Source organism: Hirundo rustica, chromosome 17 (assembly GCF_015227805.2).
Source record: "Hirundo rustica isolate bHirRus1 chromosome 17, bHirRus1.pri.v3, whole genome shotgun sequence".
Taxonomy (NCBI): Eukaryota; Metazoa; Chordata; class Aves; order Passeriformes; family Hirundinidae; genus Hirundo; species Hirundo rustica.
In genome coordinates this window covers 5449756-5477513 of record NC_053466.1, presented here as the reverse complement: position 1 = coordinate 5477513, position 27758 = coordinate 5449756, and the positions used below count along the sequence as shown (strand labels likewise).

The window sequence follows — 27758 nt, the reverse complement described above, 5'->3', positions numbered from 1 at the left end:
CCTCACGTCTCCCCGTGTCCGTGCCCACCCGAGACTGTCCGGGCGACTGGGCACTCATGTGGCTGGCTGTGTGGCTGTCTGTCTGTGTGGCTGTCTGCGTTCCTGTCCGTGTGGCTGTGTTGGCTGTCTGTGTGGCTGTCTGTGTGGTCGCCTGTCTTCCTGTCCCTGTGACTCCTCTCTGCCCCCAGGGCCGGGACAGCGGCCCCCGCCCGGCCTCATCCCCGCCCGCCTCAGGACGCGGCCTAAGGGGGCCACGGGGGCGTTCAGCAGCCGCGCTGCTTTCTGCCGGCGCTCCCTCGGCACGGCTCCCCAGCCCGGTCACTTCTGTCGGGCGGGTGGTGCTTTGTCGCTGTTAGAACGACGCCCTAAATCGCAGCGTGCGGTGCTGGCAGCTCGCCGCCCGCGGAGCCGCTCAAGCCAGCGTCCTTCAGAAAGTTTGCAGCATCCTCTCCCTGTGCCGTGTCCGCCCGTGCCTTCGCGGCTCCAGGAGAGGAGAGACGAGCTGCACCTGCGCTCCCCCATCGGCCCCGACACCCCCAGGGGCAGCCCAGCTGGGGGAGGGCGTGTGCGGGGCAGCGGCAGCGGCCGGCAGCGCCAGGCCACGGGGCTGACGGGCTCTCGCCCGACCTCTTCCGCGGGACACTGGCTACGAGGGGAGTGACGAGAGCGAGACTGGGTCGCTGCCGGGATGGAGTTTGTGTGCTTTTGTGTGTGTATATGTGTGTGTGTGTGTGTGTGGCGAGGAATCCAGGCCAGCGAGGAGGGCTCTGCGGGGCCAAAGCGCTGCCCCGGGGCGAACGCCGCCAGCCCGAACCTGTCGGTGTCAGAAGTGGAAGCGGCAGCTCTGCGGTCCCGCGCCGCAGCAGGTTGGGATGTCGGTCTCTATCCTTTCCTGTCACATGGCTGGTAATAGGATCCTCATCTGCCACTCGGCACCTCGCCGGGGCGCACTTACAGGACACATGCTGTAGGGCCTCCGCTTCCCGCACTTTGCGCTCTTCCCGGCCGCCTGCCACCCCCGGAGAGCCGGGGCTGCCGCCTGCGAGCGCGGCGCGGCCCGGCGGCCGCTGCCTATGGAGCCTCCCGCCCTCGCCGCCGTCCTGGCCTTCTCCGGGCTGGCGCTGAGCTGCTGCCGCGAGCCCGTTCTGTCCGGTGAGTGCCGCTCCGCGGGGAGCCGGGAGGGGGGCGCGATCGGGGCTGCTCCCCGAGCTCCGAGCGGGGCTGAGCGGCGAGGGAGCGGGGCAGCCTCTCCCCGAGCTCCGCAGCCCCTCAGCCCCCCGCGGAAGGGCTCTGCCGTCCGGCAGCGCCTCTTGGAGGTCGCGGCGACGTCCCTTCCTGCTCGGGGGAGCCGTGCCGGGCTCGAAGCTGCTCGTGGAAGCACGCAGCGGGTGTTTGCGCGTTGGAGTTCGTGGGTATTTGTGGCTCTCCCCGTGCTTGCTGAACTGGGAGCTCGGAAACTCGTATGAAAGCGTGATGTAAGAGAAAGAAGGGCAGCACGTTTCTCTATAAAAGTGGTTCGAGAGCTAGGTCTGTGGAATGGAGGCATTTAAAGGGAGAGGGGCGTGCGGTTGTTTGTGTCACTGGGGGGAAAAAACCTGTGGCAGCAGAGGCAGAGCTGGAAGGGTGAGCATCCCGCCTGTCCGCAGTGTTCTGCCCCAGCTCCCAGCCAAGCCTGGGCTGCTCTGACCAGTTAGGTTCTTGCTCAGCCAGAGTCAGGGAAGCCTGAGGCTTCACTTCCTAAGGTGATTTTTCACGTAAAAATTTCTCTGCACGCTTTTGTCCTCGTTTTAGTTGTTGCTAATGATTTCAAGTGTTACGGTTCTCTTCTGGTGAGCGTTGGCCATGCTTTGCAAGATCAGAAGTGGCAGCTCCAGATGGTCGCAGCATCACAGCCATCAGATGTGTGGTCCTTCTGGATACATTTTGTGTATTCTTAATTGCTCTTTCCTCCTACAAAATAGAACTTGCTCTACTTCTTTTTGAACATACACTCTCTCTACTTCTTTTTGGACACGTACTTGCTCATCAAGTTTTTGTAGATGTACCTAATTAGATATGGAAAATACTTGCATAGCCATTTTTAGGGAATCAAAAACCTTTTACAAAAAAAAGTTCGGGTAAACTTTTCTTCTTCTCAGAAGAAAACATGAGATTATTTTCAGATAAGCATTTAGAGAGCTGCCTAGACCGAGACCATGTCTAAGAGTCGGTTCCCACTACCATTAGGATGTGCTTGGTGCACACAGTGGATACCCCTTCCTTTGCTTAGGTTGAAGAATGTTTGCTTGTGAGGTTTCTGAACAGAACCCTCCATGTGTTTCACAGAGGGCTGTGTGACAGCAAGTGGAGGATATGGCCCACTGTGGATGTTTGGCTGTTAAAGGGGGCAGAAATCCCTGAGCACAAGCAGCTGGGGCACGGGGAGGAGGGAAGAATATATAATGCCTCCAAATGAAAGTGTAGCAAAGGAGAATGGATCTAGAAAGTACTGCTACCTATTTGTCTTCTGCTAAAGAACCTGGAAACAGGGCAAATACAGCAATTTGTAATTTGTATGGCATGTACAGGATCTGCAGAGTTCCTAATCTGCACAAAGTACACATCAGGCTCTTCGTCTTGACCCTTAATCCCACTGAATTGAAATAGGATCAGCTGTGTCAGGTTGCACTTGAAACTGGCAGAATCTTGAAATCACAAACATTACTATTGCTTTTGGAAGGCAGTTTGTCATATGGTATGTTTTTAATGTCTATTCCTTTTTGTTGTTGTTGTTTTTTTATGTCCTTATAAGTTTCTTGTAAAGTGAAGTCAAAATAAAGACTGTGTGACCATCATTCGCTAAGATAGGAGAAAAACTTCTGGAATTGCTATATGAAAAATTACTCCAGATGTCAGAAATGAAAGTGAATTAACCATTTTGCACATAGTGCTATGCTGCTTTTCACAGAATGTTTCTGCTTCACTATGTGACGTCTAACAGTTTCTATTAATTAACACTGACATTTCTGCATTCAAACCTTGGCATTTATGCATTCAAACATCAGCCGTACATAATTTCTTAAGTGGGTCAGAAATAAGAAGTGTGTGAATAGATTACATACCATTAAAGGACTGTTTGAATTTGGTGGGTTTTGTGTTAGAAGGCCAAAGAAATGGAAATGCCTTCAGCAATTGTTCATTTTGGTGAATAAATGTTATTTCATATACTCAGGGCAATATGTTATAATTTCTAGTTTCTGTATTTATAGCATTCATTTAATTTCCCCATCAGAAATGTATGCAGTTATCAATGTCACTTTCCTTTCTCTGTTTTCTTTCCATTTAGCAATACTGAGTCACCACGTCCTTGGTTTTTTTCCCTGCTGAGTTTTCCTTTGAGCTGTTATTCCAGCCTTCTCTTACAAACCTGGTATCTTTTGTCATCTTATTCTGTCTATGCCTTGGTGATTCAGAGAAGCAGTTCTACTTGATGTGCCATAAGCAAGCCTCATGAAAATACTTAAGAAAGGAATTTTTTTTCTTTTTAACTAGGCAGATAGGGGATGAAATAGTCAGGCATTTCAGCATATCATGCTTGTACATGCATGGAACATAACTCAAAATCCAGAGTTATGTGAATGGATTTAAGCAGGATGGAGCCAAAGAAGTAGGAGGGGGTCAGGAATTGCATGCTGCCAGCTGCAAAATTTTCATTTTTGTCATATCACACCATAATGGTTGTGCAATTGACCACTCCCTTCATCCACACAGTGGCTATGGCCCATCCTGATAAAATTGCCAAAGGGATTCAGCCTGCCACACTTGACAAGGGAACAACAGTTTTAAAACTTCACAAAGAAAGAAAACAAACGGGTGTATTAAGGAACAGAAATTCTTGTGGGGTCACATCACGCATTCTTACTTCCAGTGATAAAGAATCACAAGGCAAGCAAGTGTGTTTGCATCTTGTGGCTGAGGACCAGCCAGCAGCTGCAAAGCTCTGGCTAATATAGCATGTTTGTATTGTACAAATAAAAACGAAAAAGGGACAGAATGCATTTAGAAATAATCGGAACTGTCTCTTGTGCTCATAACCTAACTTGCCTGCTTCCAACATACTCCACAAAAGGTCTGGCCAGACAGATTTTTTTTAACAAAAAAAAGTGATGAAAGTGATTACCTTGATGATTAGAGTCAAAATTTCACAAGCATAGCAAGTTCACGTACATGACAGCTCACACACTGCCAGGGAACACAAGTATCAACTCTGCATGTCTGTACATTTCCAGGAATGTACATTTTTACAAGACAGATGCTTCGGTCAAGGTTTGATCAAATCTCAGGCGGCATAATTCAAGTATAATCAGATATTCGCTGTGGCTACTCTCTGGCTTGGACCAATCCTAATTAAGTCTTTAATTCTGACCAGCAAAAATGATTGCATTTGAGGACTTTCAAAACTTGTATGTGTATGTCTGTGTGTGTGTTTGCATGGATATATAGAATGAGCAGGCTACAATTTTTAAACTACATGTGGAGTGGCCTCACATAGTAAAGGAAAAATAATGATCAGCTAATCAAGTGCCTTCATAGCATCACATCAAAATTTAACTGCCTGATTTAAGAAATGGGGAGTTGTTTTCTAGGAATTTTGAAAATTGCAATTTTAAACAAAGATAATTCTTTCATGATGGTTTTTCTTTAGCTTGTATCAACTGTTCTGTTGTGAGGGTTTTTGCTGATACAGCACAGGCCCAGAAGCCTGATAGTTTTGATGAGTGGTTGTATTATGTTAGTATGAATTGGAATAGAAAAGTACTGAAATGTAAAAATACTATACTATTTTTTTTACTCGGGTTGATCTAAATCAGCCTTGTACTTCCCAAAAGCATTTATTTTGCATCATAACATGATATGGAATGAGATTTTTTTTTTTTTTTCCTGACCACTCATATGATAGTATGCAAATTAAACTTTGGTTCAGTCGATAAAACTGCATCTTCAAAGAAAACCATTGCAATGCTAAAAATATTTTTAATAATGACCACAGAAGCCATATTTGTGTCTTTCATCTCCTGAAGCTTCTTCTGGTTTTAATCAGTGTTCCCACATGAAGAACTGTGGCAACCTATGATAATAGAATCCCTATTCACATCTCTAGGGAAACAAAAATGTTCTCATTTGAAGAAGGTGATGTGGTGTTTTGCCCCTTCCACCCGTGGGCCCCTGCCTCTGTCACTGCCGGGGTATCTTGGCATCAGTTAAGTGGTTTCTGTCCTTTCCTCTCTGCATTACTTTCTCATTGAAGTGTTTCTGCTGTCTAATTATACCCTTTCAATCAAATTAGAGACTGCAGCATCTGGTTAGTGCCTGTAACTGTTGCCATCTGCACCTAGATACAGTGCTTTCATTTAAGGAGGAGTGCTTCAATTGCGATCTCCAGCAAGAGCTAGAACAGTTTAGATGGAATGGAAATGACTTAAAACTATTCCTGGAATACGATGCAAGCACATGCATCAGGCAACCCACACTGAGTCATTATCGGACCTGGCACCCTTGGTTTCATACCCTTATATTCTGCTTAAGCATTTTTCTGACTTTTCTAAAAGGCTGTAGGAAAAAACAAGTGAAAACTGAGAAGGCAGTTATACCATGTAAATTCAAGGAACCTTTAATTTTTGGTCCAGCCTTACAGAACATTTAATTACACCGCTGTAATGAAACCCAAGATTTAAATAGCAGCCACTTTCATTTATCTTTCATTAATCTGCAGATCTTTAAAAGAAAACCTTGCTTTTTGTTGGGAAGTAGGTGGTAGGATAATTTCTGGCTTGGGTAGGCTAGTTTCAGGTTGATAATTGTCAGTCTCTCTGGACACTACTCAGTCCCCCAAGCAGCTTCCAAAACATTAAGCAAACAAAGTGGTTTGGGTTTTTTTCCCTCTCCAGTGGAATAGGAAGAAGTTTGTCATTCTGAATTTTCAGTCTCAAAAGCTATGTACAGGCCTCAAACTTGGAAAGTACTCCAAGAAGTCATTTAAACCATCCTGAAACCTCCATCCCTTCAGTCTCCAATTTGTAGTGTCTCTCTGGATAGATGTCTTTGACAAAATCATTGGAAGCCAGTGCAGACTCTGAAATGTCAGTCATTTATCATCAGTAAAAAAGACAGGCTATTATAGTCTGCACTACCTTAATTTTTCAAATGATCCTAAAGTGGCGCCCATGTGGAGTGCAGGCAGCCATGCAGTCCCAAAGTAACAAAGGAAAATGATCATTGTAAGGTCCCTACATTGAAGAAGAAACCGACACAGATGGAAAGAATTTCTACAACAGCTGCTGTTTGATCTTCCAAATGTTGATCTGGCTCTAATAAAACTAATTGTGAACCTGTATCACACACTGAGTATTCACTTATAGTGGACAACATCCCTAGCCTTGTTTTCTGCTTCTTTGTTCTAGCAGTTGTCACTCAATACATACTTACCTAGTCTTAGCATTCATTTTAAAAAGTTACTTGCTGTCAACCACGGCACCTGGCGTGTTGAAAACAAAATAGCCCTTACAACAAGGTGCTGTCCGTGTTTTCTCACTAAGGCTCATGAACATTAGCCTGAACAGCACCTGTTGGAACCTTTGGTGACTAGAACCACTGCAAAGGTTCTCTGATTAATTATCTCTGATTAATTCTGTTTACAGACAACCCCATGACACAGTAGAAGCAGCAGGTTCATTAGGCAGTTAACTGAGTGAAATCATCGTGGACACTGATTCTAATCACAGATTTGACATAAGCTTCTACTTCAGACTCTGTCTGAAACCCAGCTGACTAAGATCTAAGAAGTATGAGGTCACACACTTCTAGATTTGAGTGGTCACAGCTTTCTTCATGTCCTGTCTGAAAGCCTAGTGTTTTATCAGAGGTTTCCAGCTGATGGGATAGCTTGAGCCTTGCGTGCATGAACAAAATCCATGTGGCAAATCTATCCAGCCCAGGGGTACCCTGGTGCGTTCTCGGGGGCTTTCAGCTGTAGTGTCCACAAGGTGTCTGTTCTTCCTTTGCTGTCTTTGCCACTGGAAGAGGACTTGGATACAGTGTAAGTTGTGTCATAGTTTACCATAATCTTACAAAGCTTTAAGGGATAAGGCTTGCTGAAATTCATAGAACCGGTATTAATTTTTTTGAGACACAGTTCTAGTCACAGTTCTGATGTTACATTCCAAGTGAGGGGCTTCACACCCAAAAGTGTCATGGAGGTATCACTCAGCCTAAGGCAGATGGATCCAGTGGGTGCCACAGCACAGAGAGGTGGTTGTTTTACTCTTTTCTGGTTGATTTACTCTTTCCCCCCTCCCCTTTTGCATGACCTACCAAAGAGAAATCAGATGATTGGAGTAAGCTGGAGAGTTTTGCCAGCAGTGTTCAGTCCAGTCTCTTCTGACTGTTTAACTTAGATTACCTCATCTGAATTCATTTTATGCAGACAAATCTAGGTGACCTTTTTTTAAGCTCATCTTTTCACAGAATTATTGCACCAGTGGTACAAGATGAAAAGTAGGGTGGAGTTTCTAAGCTCCTGTTCTCCAGAATCAATTAGGACTTGGATTTGAAACAGAGAGGACAGTGGCCTTTCTGCAGATGAAACATGCACCTTCAGCAGGCTGGGAGTATTAATTTCATGGTGAAATCACTAAGGTAGTGTCTTGGCTGACATGCAGCAAAATATGATGAAATCACAGTGTGTGATAAACAGAAGAATTTAGTTGTTTAGTGCCAAAATAGTGAACATGCTGACATCTGTTACTATGCTACTAGGAATTCTGCAGAAAACTGGACAAAATATATCTCAGCAGATCTCAAAGCTGACTGTTCAAGGTAAAAGAATGTAGGCTTGTGTCCTGGTTTCAGCTGGTATGAGTTTCTTCTTAGGAGCTGGTAGGGTGCTGTGTTTTGTATTTAGTGGGACAGTAACATTGATAACACACTGTTTTTTCAGTTGTTGCCAAGTAGTGCTTACTCTAAATCAAGGACTTCTCAGTTTCCCATGGTTAGCCAGTGAGCAGGTGCACAAGAAGCCAGGAGGGAACGTAGAGAGGACAACTGACCTGATTTTTTTAAATGCCAATATTTATTTGAAAATACTGCACTCCCATGCTATGGCAAAATTGTTATTAATCCTTAACAAAATCCAAATTCCCTGTAACACAAAAGGTTTTGTATTTCATTTGATAACAGCTGCTAAATTCCATGACTTAAAGTTTTCAGTTCAGTGTTTTAGGGATGATCAGTGATTTTGCGTGGTATCTCAATGCCTCCTCTTTCCACATCCTCATCTAAGCCAGGGGAGCTTTGTTACGACTCAGCTGGCACATTTGCACCAGATCTCCTGATAGTGCAGAGGAACACAGGAGGCACTGATACAGCTCCCTATTGTCTTGGGAACAAAAAGCTGCAGTTAAGAGGAATGAAGAGAGATCTGACTCTTCCTTTTTTTCTTAAAGTGCAGTGAAGTTTGAAAAAAGTCAGTTAAAAAAAGCTGACATGAAAATGTAAGTCAGTTGCTACTGCAAGTTAAAGCATGGGCCAGTCTCAGCAGATCCTAAAATGGACTGGTTAACTTCAGTTTAGTTTGTGTGCCAGACTAAATTCAGGTATTGTAGCATTCCTTACATTTCTGAGTAGATGGAAGTATATATTGCTTTTCATTTAGGAGTGAGAAGCAAAAAAAATAGAAAAGCACAAAGCTAATGTAGATATCTTTTCTGGATGTGCTTATCACTTCTCGCTAATTCTTTTTGCTGCATATCATTTTGTTTATTTTGATAAGTCTCTTTTCTGCTAAACTCTTCAGCTTGTATTTTTCAGCTATAACTTACAAAAGCTTTTATATTAACTGCAAAGCAAAAGAGGTATTGAAGAAAGTTGAAACACAATTGTGATTTTAAAGTGGTTTTTTTTCCTGTTTACACAAATATCTGTGCTGGCCTGAATGCTGGAAACTCAGATTTGCATTTTTAAGCAAATGTATGCAGCCCACCTGTATTGCTAAGGCAGGTAAATTACAGTAAGGAGGAGTATTGACCTGAAGCTTGTTTTTATTAAATTATACAGCTTTCTGTCCACAGATGATAGAATACAATTAATGGCTGTGCAGACACCTCTTCTGTGTGCCTTCAGCAACAACATTTCATTTAAGAGAAATCCAAACTTGCCTAGGCATGAAAATGCGCAGTGAAAGCACAAAACCATTGTCTTTCATCTGCTGTGTAATAGAACTCTGAAATAATTATTATAATTGTACCATTCTGATATTTGTGAGCCTAGACTAAACTAATTGCAGAGACATGGTTTTAATAATACATTTTTCCATCTTCTACAGTAGTTCGAAATACAAAAACGGTATACTGTTAATATCAGGATTAAAATGTGGGTGGTTTTTTGTTGGTTTGGTTTTTCTCTCTCTCTTTCAACTACAGCCACACAGGTCTTTCTAGACTTGTTTTGTAAGTTAGATCTCATGCGGGACACCTGAGATCAGCACATACTTCAGAGCACTCTCCCACTCCCTCAGGGCAGCAGAACATCTCTGCAGCTGCAATATAGTTTCTGCAGAGAACGCTATCAGATGAAAGAGGAGGTTTCACAGCCTGTAGTTAGCAGAAAGATTTGTGAATTTCCCCAGTTATGCTGGCCAGTACAAAGAAATGTTTACAGCAGTGTAACGCAGCAGTTTTAATTCTGTCACGGACTGTTACATTTTAATGCTATTCCTAAATAAATGCAAGGCTGATAAGCGTTAGCAAGTATTAATTATAAACAGGATGGACTTATTTGTGGTAAACTAATTATAATGATCATTCTGGCAGATAATCATAGACTGGTTGAGATGAAAGGGACCTCTGGAGGTCATGTTGTCCCAACTGCTGTGCTCAAGCACAGTCACCTAAAGCAGCTTGTCCAGACCGTGTCCAGGTGCCTTTGGAATATCTCCAAGGATGGAGATTCTGCAGCCTCCCTGGGTGACTTGTTCCCATGCTCTGCCACACTCAAATGGCATAATTTAATCAAAAATCTTTTGCAGTTTCAGCAAAAGTAAAATTGTTGAAGCATTTGGGCATTTATTTCGTCAGAAGATGTCCAGTGAATGTGTCCATGGCCGTGGCAGGGGGGTTGGAACTGGGTGATCTTTAAAGTCCCTTTTAACCCAAACCATTCTGTGATTAACAAGGCCCAGCAAAGCCAGGCAGCGTGAATTTTGCAGTTCAGCTGAGAAGGGGCCAATGTCTTTAGTAACTAGAGAAATCATTCTCTGCTTTGGTTTTTAACTTGCTGAGGAGGCTTGGAAAACAAACGTAAGTGGGAGAAAATATGCGTGAGGCAGAAGAACACTGACCCATACTTCCTAATCTGAAAGCATAAATGCTTAGTAGCCAATCATAGTATTGTTATTATACTCTGCTGAGGAGGTCCCTTTCTGAGGTAATTCAGTGCCTAAGAATTTTTCTAAATCGGAATGTAAATGTTGGTGAGATCCATGCTTACAAAGTCTTTCACTTTGTAAAGTACAGATAGTAACAACTTTAGCTCAAGTGGCATGAGATTTTGGTTAATATGCTGATAAGTAGCAGACTGATAATGTCATGTGATTTCATTTTTTGAAAATTACCAAGTTACAGCATCATCCTGATGACTAAAACACAAGGAAAACAATAAAAAAAGTATTATGCTTATTCAGAAAATGCATGTTAATTGTGTAAACCTCTCTTCAGACCTGTCTTATGCATTGTTTATTAAAGTAATGATGTCATAATCTCTTGAATAGAGGTTTGACTGAGAGAAAGCTTAAATCCTAGCCGGCATCTTTAGCTGCCTAAACAATGCAGGAAACCATGGTCTATTGGATATGGGGTGGAGGGTGAGGGAAGAGCAAGCACTAAACCTACATACATTCTTTCTTTTTCCATTTCTCTTTCTTCCCAGAATGCTATACAGCAAATGGGGCTGACTATCGTGGCACTCAGAACCAGACCTCCCAATATGCAGGGAAACCTTGTCTTTTTTGGAATGAGACCTTTGAGCATCCTTATAATACTGTGAAATATCCCAATGGGGAGGGAGGGCTTGGAGAGCATAACTACTGCAGGTAAGAAATATCACATTGCTTTAACATTGCCTGTATATCCAGTGTTATTTTAAGCAGTTGACAGGAAATTAGGAAACATACTGTCATGCAGTGAAGAATATCAGAGCCTTGGGTATCTAACACTTTTTGGTTTATCCTGTAATCAGTACCCTGAATCTATGAGCACCATTAGTACAATAACTTTTCCAACCCAGCTCCCACACTTTTTCAGCACAGTCCTTGTCATGTGTCCACTTTATAAGGTGGGGTGACAGAGAAAGACCACAGATTACTTAAATGAAAACGTCAAGATTAAAAACATGATCCAAATTAGGAGTACAGCAGTGCAGTGAGTGTCTGGAGGAGTCTCTGGATGGTTTTTATCCTCACACACAAGCCTGGTTCTGTTACACTCTCCAAGATTTGTGCTAAAGTTTTGTGCTAATGAAAGTTACGTAGTCACTAAAAATTCTAAGTGATCATCAGTGATTTAGAGTTGTTTTTTGAATTCAAAAGCTCATCTGTCAGGGTTACAAAACCAGATTAAACCATGGCAGATGCAATTCAGTTTCCTTGCCTTCTAGAGAAGTCCTTCATAACTATGGATAGAACAAAACTTAAATAAGAACTTCAGAATTTAAGAACCAAATCAGAACTTAAGTTCAGAGATGTTTAGGCTCTGCAGGCTTTTTTTCAGCTCTGTGTCTCAGTAGGCATACTGATACAGAGCTGTGAAAAATCTAGTGGCCACTCAATTCTCTCTGGTGCAAATACAGAATCAAGAACGTAATTTTGTTTGGTGCTGTGTGGCAGTATTCTAGACTGGCTGTATCTACAGGATCTTACTTTTGGCAGTCATCTCTGGCTAATATTTTGGTTAGTACAAAGCAAAACATGTACAAGCTGTGCAAAAACATGCATGAGAGACTGAATGTTTATCAAGTACTCAAAAAGCACTCACTTGAGTCTTGCTTTACCAGCAAATGAGAACTTGGTAAATGTTACAAGGAGTGAGAAGCCTATAATCTGATATGTAAACCGGAGAAATTACTTAATTACCAAATAGATCTTTTTTACCTGAGTCTGCTATTAGATCATCCTCACAGAAGTGGAGTTTGGCTGGAAGGTTAGGGATTTTCTTCCTTAAGCTGTATCACTTGGCCTAGGAATGTTCTCACAGGTGTAAGGAATGACAGTCCTAGCTAATGGATGACTTTTAACTTCACATTCTCTTGAGAACAAGCTTGGAAAAGCACTGAGAATGCCAGAGTATATCTTAAGCGTGCAAATGTTGTTGAGGCCCGTGATACAGCTGTTTTAGCTCTTTCTTTGACATTCATCTGCTTGGTGACAATGGACAAGTTGATCTTCCCTTGTCTCAGGCAGCACATACCTCACAAGGCTTTTTAAAGGCACAGTGCATTGCTTTGAGATTTGATTTTAGGCACAACATTTCAGTAATCAAATTTTACACTTGAAGGATTAATCAGAAGCATGTTACCTCTCCATGGGTGGTCCTTACTGGGAATACTTTGTTACTGCAAGACACCCTGTTAAGATGGGAATACCTCATAGCGTTCCGCTCATTTCAACCATAACAAAATTATGAAGACTGAAATTTTTGGAGATTTTGAAACACAGAGAGTTGTCTTCTAACTGCATGCACTTCTGACGTTCAAGACAAAGATTTCTAAAGACATCCGTCATGTTTCTCTACAATTTCCTCGCATTTTTAAGGCATTTCTATGTAGAGTGCCATTGTCATGATCAAATTCCAGACATAAGGTTTCTGTCATGAAGATGTAAACGCAAAAATTCCTGTAACTCCAGAAACAAGGGAAAATGGGTTAGGTCAAGTACAAGCTTCACTTGGTTTTAGTCTTCTACTTTTTTTAGCTACTGGAGGCTCTTGCATTACACCTAAATTCCTAGCATAGCTAGTCTTAGACTTTCCTTGTCCATTGCCTCTACTAATCTGTTTGAAAGCCTAACTAGCAACATTTTAGTCATCTAAACTTCACTCAACTCACCAGTTGTTTTCAGCAGTCTGCTATTTGTCAAAAAAAAATCCACAGAATTTCTAAAATTGGATCTCCCACAAAAGAGTTTTTAATAGGCGTAAATGACAACATGCAGCTGAACTGACACTTCAGTAGGGCTGTGTCATTAATAGAATTCATGCCAAAGTACATGATAAAAAAGATTGCAACTGGTCCTAGTTAAAAGAAGAAGTCATATTTCAACCTGACTGTCCAAAAGAACAATTTATTCTCTTAAATGGATCTTTACAATGTGAATAGCCTTTCACCGTGTACATAGAAAAAAACTTTAAATAACCTAATGACTAATTGGGTATGCATTTGTAAGTGGTGCTACACAACAGCAAATAATTATAAAAATAGTGATCATCATCATCATGGACACATAAAGAATTAACTATCAATATAAAGAGATCACTGGAATGGATCTAGTTTTATTGAAGGGGAGGAAAATAATCCAGTCTTTCCCAGAGGACTTTATCAGCTAAGTTTTTTTATCACCATACACACAGAAAGTTGGAGTCTGGACTATTTTGTAGCAAAGCAGAAAATCAAGTTTATGAATCTGTGGAACCTGTACACAGGCTGTGAGAGAGAAAATCTTCCTCTCTGTCAATACTGACCAGAAACAGCTCTGCACTTTTTAACCTAGAGTAAAACAAAGCTATATTTTAGACATTGCTAGCATCTTATGCTTGATGAACACTGTAATAACCAAATCTATCTTAACTTCCTGATAATGCAAAACCTTGCATTTTTCTTGGTATATAAGTTCAATGGTAGGTATTACAGCAAAAATAGTAATGCCAAACTTAGTAATGTTGGTATTTTTTGTGTGTGTGTGTGGTTTTTGAAAACACTTGATGAATTTCACTGACTGTTTTTCTCTTTCAGAAACCCCGATGGGGATGTCAGCCCATGGTGCTATATTGCAGAACATGAAGATGGAATATACTGGAAATACTGTGAGATTCCATCCTGCCGAAGTAAGAGCACTGTGCAGTTTTTTAGGCCTGAATCTCAGCTGAGCAGAGATTGGCAATTACACAGCAGTGGGTGGTGATTTCCAAACATGAGCTAGGATAAGGCAAAACAGCTTATTTTCAGTTGCAGACTAAGCTGTATTTTAAACAGGTTTCTTAGAGTTACTGACAAGTTTAATGAATTGTTCCTCCACTGCTATCCTTTTCATCTTACCTCAGAATGACTGGATTATATTATTTACAAATAATACTGTATGACAGGGAATCACACAAAACTTGTGAAGTACTGCTAGTTCTTTGAATCCACAGATCATTAATTTATTAAAATCTAGAGGACAAAAGAAAAGGCAAGTTTTTAGAAGGAATATACGTGTCCATCCATTGCAATTAGCTCATAAAATAAATGACATTAGTTTAATGTGTATAGAGCATTATACACAGAATTGCTTGGAGGAAACAAAAAACAGTATGAGAGGACACAGTGAAGAGGTGCCTGTGTGGGAACTCTGGGGTAGAATTCTGTCTCTGGCAGGTGCAGATATACTTAGCATTGCTGTGAAACCACAACCTGGACTTAGTTTGATTTTTTAAAAACCAGATAATTCACAAGCTCATCACATGAAGCTTCTTTCTATAATTTAATATTTTTTAATGTATCCTACTTTTTACTGTGTCCACAATGTCATGATTTGTGTCAACAAGTTGCAAAATTTTCTTTCCTGAATCGCATCCTTTAAAATATGCCCAAATATTAAGAAGATATTCTAGTTTTGCATGTTAACAAGCAACCATAGCTACACATTTTAGTCAGTCCAATCATTACTGTCTTCACTTGCTTTCCTAACTTCTTCTGTGCAAGCACCCTCTGTTTCTAAGGCATAACTTAGGTTTAACTGCTAAGCACCAGAACAGGTGTCCATATGTAGGCACACATTTGATTGGAAGAAGTATATTGCTTACTTGAAGTTAAGAAAATAACACCAGACAAGAAAAACAGAGCTAAGGAGATTTTTTTTTTTTTTTTTTTTTACTTTGTTCATAGCTTTATTGTTTTGGGTTTATTTATGAATGTGAATGACTCACATCTTCATGCTAGGCAAAGAAGTACATAAGTGTGACCTTAAGACAGATGTCTTTTACCTAGACTTAAAAAGCAGATTAAGGAGTCTAATTTAAATAACACAACATCATTCAACACTCTGATACTCATTGTTCAGAGGACATCTTACTCTTATTTTCTAATATACCAGGCATGATTTAAGAAACCTGAGCCTCCTAATTAAGAAATTTAACTTGGTCTAAAATGAAAGAATTTGCATTTTCTTTAAAGACCACAGATGTTAACAAATTATCTGGATATGGCACCAGGAAAAAAGCTGAAAGGCAAATTCTCTCCACTCCATTTGTTCTACACAAAGGACCCTTTTAAAACCAGCCTCTCTCGTTTTCTCTGGTGGGGAGCAGAGGATTTAAACTTGGACACTTACTTGCACAGATAATCCAGACTTACATTTACAAAATGTCCTTTTGACCAGTAGCAGCTGCTTCAAGCATTGCACTGAAACTCGATACTAGAAAAAGGAATTGCAGCAATTTAGAGCAAACTGTACATTGCAAGCCCATCCAAATCGTAATACAAACCTCATGGTTTATGAAGCTCTGTAAGTAAAAAAATCTTTTATTCTTCACCAGACTTTCTGTTTTCAGTAAGCATGATGCTAAGTCATAGGACCATCAAAACTATCTTGTGACATGCACAATACAAAGCTTGACTGTTGTGATGGAGCAAGAAAGAAATCGTGAAAAAAAAACCCAAACCAAAACTATTTGAAAATTTTTAGAGAATTTTTTTTTTATATGAGCTTCTTTTCCTTAATGATATTTACTACTAGAAAATTATCTGGAACATAAGTTACCTATTAACTGTGCCCACATAATACCATGGCTGTGCCAACAACATGAAGCATCTTGATTGCCTAGAGAGATTTGCATGCAATGATTCATCTGAACAATAATTAAGAATCTACAGTTAAGAGTTTTTCATTATGGTGATGAATTCGCATGATTATATCATGTGTCTCATTCCCTAATATTTACACATAGCACTACATCCTTCAGCCAGAAATGTGTTCTGACATTCTGTGTATGTAATGTACAGAATTTAGCAGTGTTAGATGAAGATGGATGAGCATAATCCCAGAACACAGTGGTACTGACTCCAGGAGGAGCTTAGTCTTCCCTTTTCTTCCTCTCTCCTTAATGTCTGCTGAGCAGACTGCATTGGACAGAAACAAAATAAAAAGCCAGGCTGCAGCTCCAAGTGCTGAGAGAACATGTGCATCTCACATGGAGGATTCAGAACTGAAGGCTTCAGATGGTTTGTTTGCAGTGTTGCAGTTATTCCTGACTTTTTTTGTCTCCTTGTTAATGAGGGTAGGTTTAAGTTCAAAGGAAATAACCTCTAACACTCCCAAAACTTGAAAGAAAGAAAGAAAGGCTTGCTATATCACTTAATCATATCTTCATGTTTATGACTCACATGACTCTCCCCCCATAAACAGATTTCATGACTGGAATCATATTTCCAGTGTGCATGTATGTAGTGCAATGAATTGGACTGAAATGTCGAGGAGGTGTTAAATGGCAGGGCCAGGTAAGTTATGCAGAGCCGTGTGGAACACAGGAACAAGGACAGCTTCAAACAACTTGTGCAGACTGCCATTGCAAAAAGCTAGGAGACTCTTCAGAGACAGCTAGATGAGCTGGAACATGGTTTTGAGCTCAAAATGATTGATTCCATATTTTAATACATTTAATATTAATATGTGCCTTAACATGTAAAATGCAGAAGCTGTGGTGTTTGCCAGGACCTCATTATGTCCAATGCTGCTTAAAAGAAAAATAATATGCTTATGCAAAAGAGGTGACATTTTAAGCAGAAGAGGACAAATAGATACAAATGGGTGAAGACAGTGTAATAGTAAAACATCACTGGTGAGCATGAACAGTAATTGCAGAACACTGACTAACTCATTTTTTGCCAAGTTTCTTTAGCAGGCTAAATATTAAGAGCAAAGAAGGTTAAAAAACTGCTGGGACACCGAAAAGGCTTATTAGTCTTAGGATGTACACTTGATTTAGTTAAAAAATTTAAGAAGTTTTCAAATTACTTAGGTTTCTTAGCATGAAACATACTGACGTACTAATCCTCTGGAGCCAAGGTTGAAAGGTCTCACTAATAAAGCTATTAAAAAAAAAAAAAAAAATCCCAGGTCTCTTAGGAAAATGACCTAGGTTGGATAAATAGGAATCTTTTTAAGGCCTGTGAAATCATGCACAATACAAAAAAGAATGAGCTCTCTGAGAGTTATCTGCCCAGCTGTACTCAGCTGGGGTGGGGCTGCAAGTGGGGATTTCCAAAGGTATGTTAAATCAGGCTGTAACTTGAAGTCTCAGTACTTATATGAATGTTGCTGCAGGGCATATCAAAGCCATAACTCCATGCAAGTATTTATAATTGAAATTATATTCTTAGAGGCCAAAATTAATTTCTGAACAATATTTGAAGCAACATTACGTCATTATTTATAGTAAGTTTACTGGGTACTGTAATAACCAGTGGCTACATAAATAAAACACTCCTTCAGGTCTCTGAGCACATCATGTCATACAGAGCTGAGGCAGTTAGGTGGACAAAAAGAATCCATGTCAATCTGGCACAGGAATAAACTTAACATAGAGCTGGTAACAGATTTAATTTCAAGTATGTGAATAGATATGACAAGTTGGCAAGGGATAATTTTATGCCACTAGCAATGCACTGTGTTGTACTCCACATCCTCTCTGGGGGATGGTCATGGCTAAATTCCAGTGCTTTGAAGAAAAACGCAAAACCAAAAAACCCCAGAGCACTGAAGGGGGAAAACTCTGATTTCCCATAGTGACCAAGGAGCCTTGAAACATTGTATTAATGTAAATAGATGGGTTGTTTTTTTAAAGTAATATTGTTCACTTTAAATCTCTTTGTATGATGCTTCAGACTCAGATCAGAATTCAAGTTTTAAATATTAGGAAATTCCCCTACATAGCTATACAGTCCCTCCCATAAAACTTGCCAAACTCCATTCTAAAACAATTTAGGTTCCCTTCCTCAAATATCCTGTTTTGAAAACTTCCAGAATGTCATTGTTTGGAACATCAGAGAGAAATCCCACAGTTTGATTTACATTTTAAGGATATGCATGCCAATAGTAAAAAAAACAAACAAAAACAAACCGAAACAACACAACCCCCCTGAACCCACTTAATGCCTTGGGGTTTTTTTAATTGCCTTTTTCAGGAGAAATTAACAAGGTATTTATCTTGTCTATTTTACTGCAGCTTACTGAAATCAGCTAGAGAGTCTTACAGGTATATTGCTGAGAAGATATGATTCTCTTTTGTCCCATCGCTCATCCCTGGGCGTGTTTGGAAAATATGGCAAGAATCATACAGAGTATGAGTAACAAATTATCATACAGAGTATGAGTAACAAAGAGAGAGCTGCTCAGCAACCAGGCAGTGCATGAAGTGCTCTGGGATGTTTACAGGCACACCTGTAGAATGACTGTTGTGTGTTCCTCTTGGCAGTGCCAGGAAACCTGGGCTGTTACAAGGACCACGGAGAGCCACCACCTTTGACTGGCACCAGCGAGACCTCCAATAAACTCACAATCCAAACGTGCATCAGCTCCTGCCGAAGCCAGCAGTTTAAGGTGATTTCTTTGACATATGTTTACAAAATGCTTTCAAAGACAAAAATGGCAACGTGCCTGGAGCTCTCTGTCATATTTCTGCTCTTCCCCTTTTTTTTTTTTTTTTTTTAAGATTTGGGAGGTCTAAGGTTGCACTTCCACCCCAGAGATCAACCCCTCTCTCTGCATCCAGAGGAATCTGGACAAATGACTAATGAATAACGCCAGGAGAAAATATGGCTGTTTACTGCAATTGTGCCCTTACTGCCCTCCATTCCATCTTTCCCCCTAGTCTTCAGCAGCATCCTGACAGCCCAAACAAAAATAGCCTGTGGTCGTTCCTCTGACTAATCACACTTCTCCAAAACACACATATTCTGCTGCCAGCTTTCTTCTCAAACAACCCCCCCGCTGTCACTCCTTCAAATACTGTTCCTCTTTTTCTTATGCATCTTTGTTGTCAAAGTTTGCAGGCATGGAATCAGGTTATGCTTGTTTCTGTGGAAATAATCCTGACTACTGGAGATACGGGGAGGCAGCCAGTACGGAATGCAACAGTGTTTGCTTTGGAGACCACACTCAGCCCTGCGGTGGGGATGGCAGAGTCATTCTTTTTGACAGTAAGTATTGAAGCAGGCTCAGTTTTTCCCGAAGGAGAGGCCTCACATGTTCAGTAAATTAGGGAAAAGGCTCAAAACCACCGAGAACTGTTGCACACCAAACAGCAAAACACCTCCACTCAGTATAAAATAAAGCTGCTTTCCATTTCTGCCTAAAATTCTCATCCGTTAATAATGTGAAATAGCTCTTCCAAGAAACGATGCTTGCTCACTCTCCAGAGGTTCTCTCACTTTCCTCACAAGTGGTACTAAGTCAGCTATCAGAAACTCCCTAAGAATGGGTCTGAGGAGAGAGTGAAAAATTGTATGTGCATGTATGGATATGCATTGTCTGCTGGTGGCATTTGAGTTACTCTCTGGATCCACTGCTGTGTCAGTTTTCAATTCCATACAGCTGTGAAGGAATGTCAGTTATTAAGCAGTGAGAGTTAATAGTCACTAATCTACTTTCCTTCCTGCCTGGTAGGGATGGAGTAGAAGCCCCTGAATCAGTGATTTATCTTTTATCCCATTTCTGCAGGGATGCAGGAAAGGGTACATGGTTACACACAAGGACAAAGGATATTGCAGTATTCAAGACTGATGCACAGGTCAGAGTAATGAGGCAGAAGGAGAGTATTCCAAGCAAAGGCAATAAAAGCTGTGCTCCCAGTGCTGTGGGAGGGAAACAGAGTGCATCCTGCTGGTCTAGTCTGTACCTTCAAGTAACATTTAAGTATTAGAATCTACAGGGTACTAAAGCCTTGCAAAATTAATTTATTACCTCTTTTTTTTTTTTTTTTTTCTTTCCATTTTTCTCCCTTTCCTCTTGTTTTCACAGCCCTTATTGGTGCCTGTGGAGGGAATTACACTTCTGCTACAGCTGTGATCTATTCCCCAGATTTCCCTGACACATATGGCACAGGCAAAGTCTGTTACTGGACCATACAAGTTCCAGGAGCCTCCCAAATCCACTTCACCTTTGTCCTTTTTGAAATCAAAGATGCTACAGATATGGTGGAATTGCTGGATGGTTATACCTATCACGTTCTAGCTCGTTTTAATGGCAAGAACCGGCCTCCCCACACCTTTAACATCTCTTTGGATTTTGTTATTTTGTATTTTTTCTCCGATGACATCAATCAAGCCCAGGGATTTGCTATCAGGTATAGAGGTAAGAGGCTACCTTTGCTGTTTCTACCTTTCAGTGAAGCATTTAATTCACACAGGGGATTTCTGAAGTGGCAATTAAAGAACAAATATTTTAGCTCTGAGCTAACAGTGTTTCATCCCTCTTGTTGCCACTACTTAGTGGGTGAAAGCTTCACCAAAATTTCTCTCAGTTTAGAACATTCCGGTCAGCTACATCATAAATAGCAAAATACAGGTTTTCAAAAATTCAGTTCTATTCCTTCCTGTTAAAACAGATTGGAAAATGACAAAGGAAAACAAAACAAAAAATCCATCTGCCTGTTGGTCCATCTTGGCTCCTTCCAAGTCTCTTCCTCTCCAGTTGAAAGTCATCAGGAGAAAATGTTCTGGTCCTTGAGTTGTACCTAGTGTTAGGATGAACAATCAGCTTCCAGAAAAATTCTGAGAACCCCAACCTGGTGAAGTACAGGCCTTTCTAGGAATCAGATACAATTAGATTATTTGACTTCTCTTAAATAAACCAGAGGGCAGCATGTCTGTTTATAAGCACAAAGTAAGTCCAATTACACCTGTTAAGAAATTGTTATTGTAATCATACTCTGGTGTTTTCAGCTGTGAAGGACAATGTGCATCCAAACAAGATCCCAGTGAATCACACCCTTTCAGAGAAGATAAATGAACAGGCAAATCTCAGCATCAATGCAGCCCGGTCATCGAAGATCCTCTATGTCATCACAACCAGCCCAAGCCATCCCACTAGCTCCATGCCTGGTAAGTATACAATAAGATGAGGAAATGGGGAAAAAAAAACATTTTGCAAAAGCAAAATCTGGAGTCACTATTTCCTTTGCTGTCTCCTCCATGTTAGCAGATCTGCTGTGCATCTTACTAACAGATGAATTTTCATTCAGTCTGACTAGCACTAACTGGGATTCTCTCATTTCATTTCAAATCATTTCTCAGCCTAAGTCAGAAATAGTGTGAAGATGCCAAGTTCTTGAAAATAAAAGCACAGCAAGATATGTGAGTCAGAGCAGCCTCCTTACTGAAATCAGCTTTAGTCATCATTGCATGCCACAGAAGGGCACAAGCTGCTGAAAAAAGAGTAAACGTTTGTAGACTCTAGAATAGCTCGAATGCTGGTTGAATCCCTGTTATCCCAATTAAAAAAAGCCTCATCAATAATACAAAGAGGACTAGACAAGTTAATGGGTATAGGGAGGTGTCACTGAGAACTGTCTTGTGTTTAGAAGTCACCTTCAGGACATCACTGAATTCAGGAAATGACTGAGCTGTAAATAATTGAAGGTTGGAAATGCACTTGTGAATATCACTATTATTCTCTCCTGCTGTCAAACCACCCTGGGCATCTGCTTTTGTGTATCACTGAAGCTGGGCCTCAACCCCACTGTGGACACTCCCACAGTCCTGAAGCTCTCTGCATCCCAAACCTGGAACATGAGCTGCACAGCCCCAAACCAGCCAAGGTGCAGAAGGTGCCTAGGAACAGCCTGGGACCAGACCCAGCCTAATGCCTGACTTACCACAGTTACACCTAAGCTGCCAGGTGTTAAACTACCCCAGGAACACCAATAGGAACTGCACCCTTGGATTCCATGAAGTTCCAAAAGTACTGTCCAAATCATCATGTACAGGCAATGCTTTGAGGAAAGGGCAGTGGGTAGAAGGGAACTTCTGCTTCCTTTTCTAGATAATTTTACTAGTATATGCTTTGAATTTTGCCAGCTTTCAATTTTATTGGGAGGAGTTCTGCAAGGGAAAAAACCAGTTCTGACTGAAAGTTGTATGGTTTGTGCCAGTCTGCAGAAAACACTTGCAGGTTTAAGGCGTTGTCAAATTACAGATTTGAATAAAGCATCACAAGGATGTTTGCTCCTTTCATGCAATATTCTTACTGTAAAAACTGTAAATAAATGAATGTCCTGAGAGCTCTCCCTCTTCTCTTTTGCAGAATGGACAATATACAGTCTCACAGCACTGCTTATCCTAAGTGTTACAGCCATAATAGCAAAGATACTTCTGCACATTACCATGAGGTGAGTGTGGAGCAAAACCAAGCACAGAGAACCAACATCTCAGCTCTGAACCAAACCTGGGGATCCTCTCTGCCTTCCCATTGTCAGATTGGCCATATTCCAAACCAAGTTAGTTATTACATATTTGTATCCTCATAGAAGAGCCTAAATAAGCACAATTGTTATTTTCCCAGTCTGTTAGAACACCATTCACTACTAGACTATCTCTTCTGCTCTTGATTTGACAAGATTTGTACTCTAGGAGGAAGGAGGAAAATGTTATCAGACATCCAGATTTGGTGAGGTCAAATTATCATAATACTTCTCAGGGGAAAAAATACAACCTCTACACTCATACCAAGTAAATTTTGTGTCCTCTGGATGGACACTCACTGAAATGATGGGTGAGTTATCAGCAAATATTGTATTTACATAGTACAGACATGCTTAAATATACAAGAAAATTAATTTGTATTAATAGCAACTATAATAATAACAACTACAGTCTGTAAGAGCCCTCAGCTTAAAGTCACTGCTGTCATTAGGGTGGCAAAAGGATGCCTAACTTCTCATTTGGTCAAGACAACTAAGAAACACCTCAAAAACCTACATTTTGCACAGCAGGTGAAGGAAGTGTCACTGATGTAGTAGAAGCTGTGAGCATTCCAATGTAGAAGTTCTGCAGACAAGTTAATAGCCGTGGCTACCCAAGCACATTAACACAAGAGTGAATTAACTCTTGCTTCCCAGGTCCCACCAGATTCCAGCTGCAGCTGAAACTGAAGATTGCAGTGATGTCACTACTGCTGGTGAGATCTGGAGTATATTTTACCAACCATCCACATCAATATCCATCTTCAAGAAAAAGCTTCGAAATCAACAAGACGATTGCAACCCACTGGTGGGAAACTGAAGTGCCTTTTATTCTGCAAGAATTGATCTTCTTAAAATCCAGGTGACTTGAGATTAATCTTCCTCTTTTTCTTTCCTCCCAATCTCATACCTGTTTTTCAACAAGTCCATTTCCAAAGGCCTTTGCGTGACTTTGCGTATCTGCTGTTCTCTTGGATATACCAGTGACAACAGATTTCATTGCAGCAATAATTTTGAAACACCTGGTGCTCCTCAAGTCTGTAGTGCTGTTAATTACTGCCTTTAAACCATTGCACTTAAAAAAATATGGAAAAACTCGTAAAATTCAAGATGTCCTGTACCCCTGCCAAAGGTAACTGAGGGGGTATCTACAGGCTGAGATTTCTTGTGTCCCACTTGCCTGTACCACTGGATTATATCAGGCTACTTTAGTCCTTTTATTCTCAAGGCTGAACACAGAGGTGGGTACAGATAACCTGTTCAGCTACCACAGCAAACAGAGCTTATTTGCCTTGATGTAAGCACATCTAAATGGTACTATGCAGTAGAATGGGAATCAAAGACTGGAGAAATTATCAGCCTGGTTGCTCAGTGCTGTGCTCTTTCTGCATTTTCTGATTCTGCGTCTGCAAGCAGAGATGCAAACACAAAAAATCAAATTCAGGACGCCTCTAAAACAAGATTCAGCTACAAATGTGCATTTTGACTGACTAGTGCTCACCAGGTCAAGGCCTTTTAAATTACTCTGTGTGACCCATCATCCACTGATGTTTATGATAATTTTGTTCATATTCACAGTGATCCTTTGTGCTCCAGCCTGACAGCCACCATTCATCCTGGGTGTGAGCTTAGGACTTCTTAAAGGACTCTCCAAAGATACTGTAATCCACTGAATTCTTATCAGGGAGGCTGACTAACAGATTTTTACTCTGAAATCACATGTATTAATCTCAGCAGCCCAAACTATTTACAAAGTTGTAGGCTGCTATCACCAGCTCACCTGGGCCAGGCTGTGCAGCTGAACGTGCATGGAACAGCTGCCTTGACACTTACTGTGAGGAGAAGTGTCTCCTTGCCTGCAACACTAACACTAAACTCAATTTTTAAGGTAATTTCCTTAATTGTCAAAGAACTAAAACATCAGTGGGGTTCTGATCTGTGAACCATTTTCTCTCTGATTGCAACAGACAGCATTAACTGTTTCTTCTCTTTGGTAGACTGACTGCCCATCCACAATACTCAGATTTCTCATCCCACCACCACAAGTGGGAAACAAGTAATTCCAAGGGATCAGCACTGAGTCTTTCAGCCTCAACAAGTTCAAACCAGCAAGATATTTAGGAAAAACTGTCAATGCAAATGTCAGATAAATTGACTGGCAAAGTTTACAGTGGGCAGCTCCTCAAACTCAGAGGAGGTTCACTGAGAACTATTGAGCTACAGTAACTCTGGCTAAGTTTGAACTGAAGCCAATGGTCTGCATATACCAGATGTGCAGTCAGAGAACATCTTATTAAGTACATCTGCAAAAGGTAATTAAGAAAAGTAAGAAAATTGTCACCGAGTTTAAATTCATTGTAGTATCTGCCCTTATGTTTTTTAACGTGTAACTCCCTCCTTTTTGTGAGAACTACAGATTTCATTGAAAAAACAGGGCATAAAGAATTGAAGCAGCAAAATACTGTTCTTTACCACTGTAGATCTGGCCTTTTACCTGAACTGAATTCAGTCCAGCTTACGTACCACAGATGAGTGCTAGAGACAGCTGAACAATATCACAATGCATGCTTAAAAGAAACCAGACTTTACTGAGCCAGCAATTATGGAATTGTTTATATAAAAAAAATGGAATAGCATGGGAACATCCAGTACTTCTTGCATGAGCTGCTGGAAAGAATACAGGAAAATATAATTACAGCATTAGCTAAAATGAAGAGAAGACAAATGGTAAAAAATATGCTGGTTCTCTCTTACGTGTCATCATATTGGACCAAAAACCATTGTCTGTTTCAGACCTAACCAAAGTTCTGAAATTGCCTTTTTTAAAAGTAAGGTTTTACACCATTCTGTGTGGAGAAAGAGCTCACCTCAGAGATTCACAGCAAAACAAACAGGTTGGTTCCTAAGCATCCTTAATTTGGTGCACAAATAGGAAACCAGGCAGAGAGAATCACAGTGTGGTGCCAGATCCTCAGGAGCTTTTAGGAGCACATAATGCTTATCACAAAGTGATGAAGTTTTCCTTGCCTTATCAAATGCAAGTTAAACATTTTGCCAGAGAGACATTCATAAAGCAGTTCCCTAATGGTGATTGATTGAAAAAAACATCGGCAACACCCAGTGACTGATTTACACCTACTACAAAAAGAAAAAATACAGAAGGTTATGCTTACGCTTTTCTTCCCCAGTGAGGAATTTAATTTCACTATAATACTAGAGAAAATATCATTATAAACAGCAACAAAGACTGATGCTACTAATGCAAAATGTAGAGAATTCAAGAAGTGAGATTTTTGCATTGCTCCCTTCGCTCCTCAAATATTTTTAAAATAAAATTGTATTTCATAGGATTTTCATGGAGAACATGAATTGAATTTATGTACACAAGTCCCATAAAACCAGCACTTACAGCAGATTAACTGGTCATGGCAACAATAAACATGACTATATTAGACAGTGCATGGGTAATACACTGATAAAAGCATGGAACAAATTCTGTTCCCCCCACCAAATCTTTTAGACTGGCTGATTCTAGATGCTTCCAGTGCTAGCAAACAGGGCAATGGATGGAAATTCATGGACAGGGTCCCTCAAATAGCACTTATTACCTTACAGGGCTGAGACCATGAAGAGCAGGTAGATCTCCAGTATGGATTTTTTCAAAATGTGGTAGGGTCACTCACACTCCTAGTGCAGACACTTCACGGGTGTGGTGATTTATGGCCAAGATGTGTGGTATCCGTTAACATAGCGTGTTTTGATCTTTGCTGTAAGGGTTTGGGGGAGAAAGAAGCAAAAAGTGTGACCATGCACAAGTGTTGTAACCCCACAAAAGAAATGCCCCTACTACACAGCCAGCTGAGAGCTGGCAGCTGGAGAGCAGGGACACCTCAGGATTTTGGTGTTTAAACCATTTTCTTCAACAAATTGAAAATAACTGCAGAAGAGGAATTTGTTTGGAGTTGTACCTGAACGGCCTTCTGAGCTCCTGCTTAGCAGTTCCTTCAAGAGGCTGGACAGCTGCAAACGTGACACAATGTCAAAAGCAACGGTTGTGACAACCAAAGCACCACGAGGAGCTGCCTCCTCATCCACATGGATTTCAGCTCCTGCTCTGGCCCCCTGCTCACCCTCGTGCTGGTGTGACCAGCTGTGCAGTGGTGCAATAAACTGATCAGGTCAAAAATTGCCACGGCTTTTTCTTCCCTGAGTTACTTTTTACAGAGCTGAGCTCTCTGACCTTGCTCTCTGGGTGGGAGATGAGCTCAGAGCTCCCTGAGTCCACAGCTAAGCAGACAATAAGCCATAGGACGAGGAGAGATGTCTGCCCCAGGAGCTGGGGCAATGAGCACTTCTGCTGGAACTGCCACAGCAGCCAAGTGTGAGCCTGCTGCCTTCACACAGCACCCCAGTTCCAGCAGCCTGCACTGTGTGTGCACCTCAGGTGGAAAGGGGCCGGCTGGAAAAGTGCCTTCCCTCATTCAAACTCTACATGTAAAACTAGTTTAGTTTGTTGACTACATGATTTTATATGTATTTTTATCTTAATATTGTTATGTTGTGGGAAAATAGAGACTTTGTTATGTAAAAATGTGTGATGTGTTATCATAGTAATATATATATATTTGTATATGTATAGGAAATGCGTTATTTAATACAGCATATTATGCTTGTTTCTGCTAACATTTTATAGGAAGAAAAGATGTTAGTTTACACTCTGGGAAAAATAAATTTTCTATACACTGTAACCATGGGGGGGGGGAAATCGAAGATACTTCTTTGGTATATATGATAGAAAGACATTGAGAATAGGGAACTCAGCTTCAGTTTTGTGACAGAATAGATGCTGATAAAACAATTGCTGTAAGAAACACTTTCCTCCTTTGAATCTCATTTCTAGCCTGTAATTATATTAGGCTGTTCATCAGATTCTACAAATTCATATGCATGTACTCTCTGGATTGATATTTACGACCAAAGATGTAATCTGCTTTTTCAATCAAGCATTAACATCATCTTCTT

The 27758-nt window shown here is 40.9% G+C and overlaps 1 protein-coding gene across 2 annotated transcripts; it reads left to right on the top strand.

Moving 5' to 3' along the window:
* Window positions 1-1033: 1033 nt before the first annotated feature.
* On the top strand, window positions 1034-26922 carry KREMEN1 (kringle containing transmembrane protein 1). Of its 2 annotated transcripts, XM_040080560.1 has the most exons (10): window positions 1034-1152; window positions 10960-11122; window positions 14035-14126; window positions 18753-18877; window positions 19323-19476; window positions 20297-20629; window positions 21220-21378; window positions 22580-22664; window positions 23394-23598; window positions 24315-26922. In XM_040080560.1, the coding sequence occupies exons 1-9, from the start codon at window positions 1074-1076 to the stop codon at window positions 23554-23556; spliced, it is 1353 nt and encodes a 450-aa protein (XP_039936494.1). In that variant the 5' UTR covers window positions 1034-1073; the 3' UTR covers window positions 23557-23598; window positions 24315-26922. The 2 variants fall into 2 exon arrangements, with proteins under 2 accessions (XP_039936494.1, XP_039936493.1); XM_040080559.1 differs by having other exon boundaries at window positions 23394-26922.
* The last annotated feature ends 836 nt before the right edge of the window (window positions 26923-27758 follow it).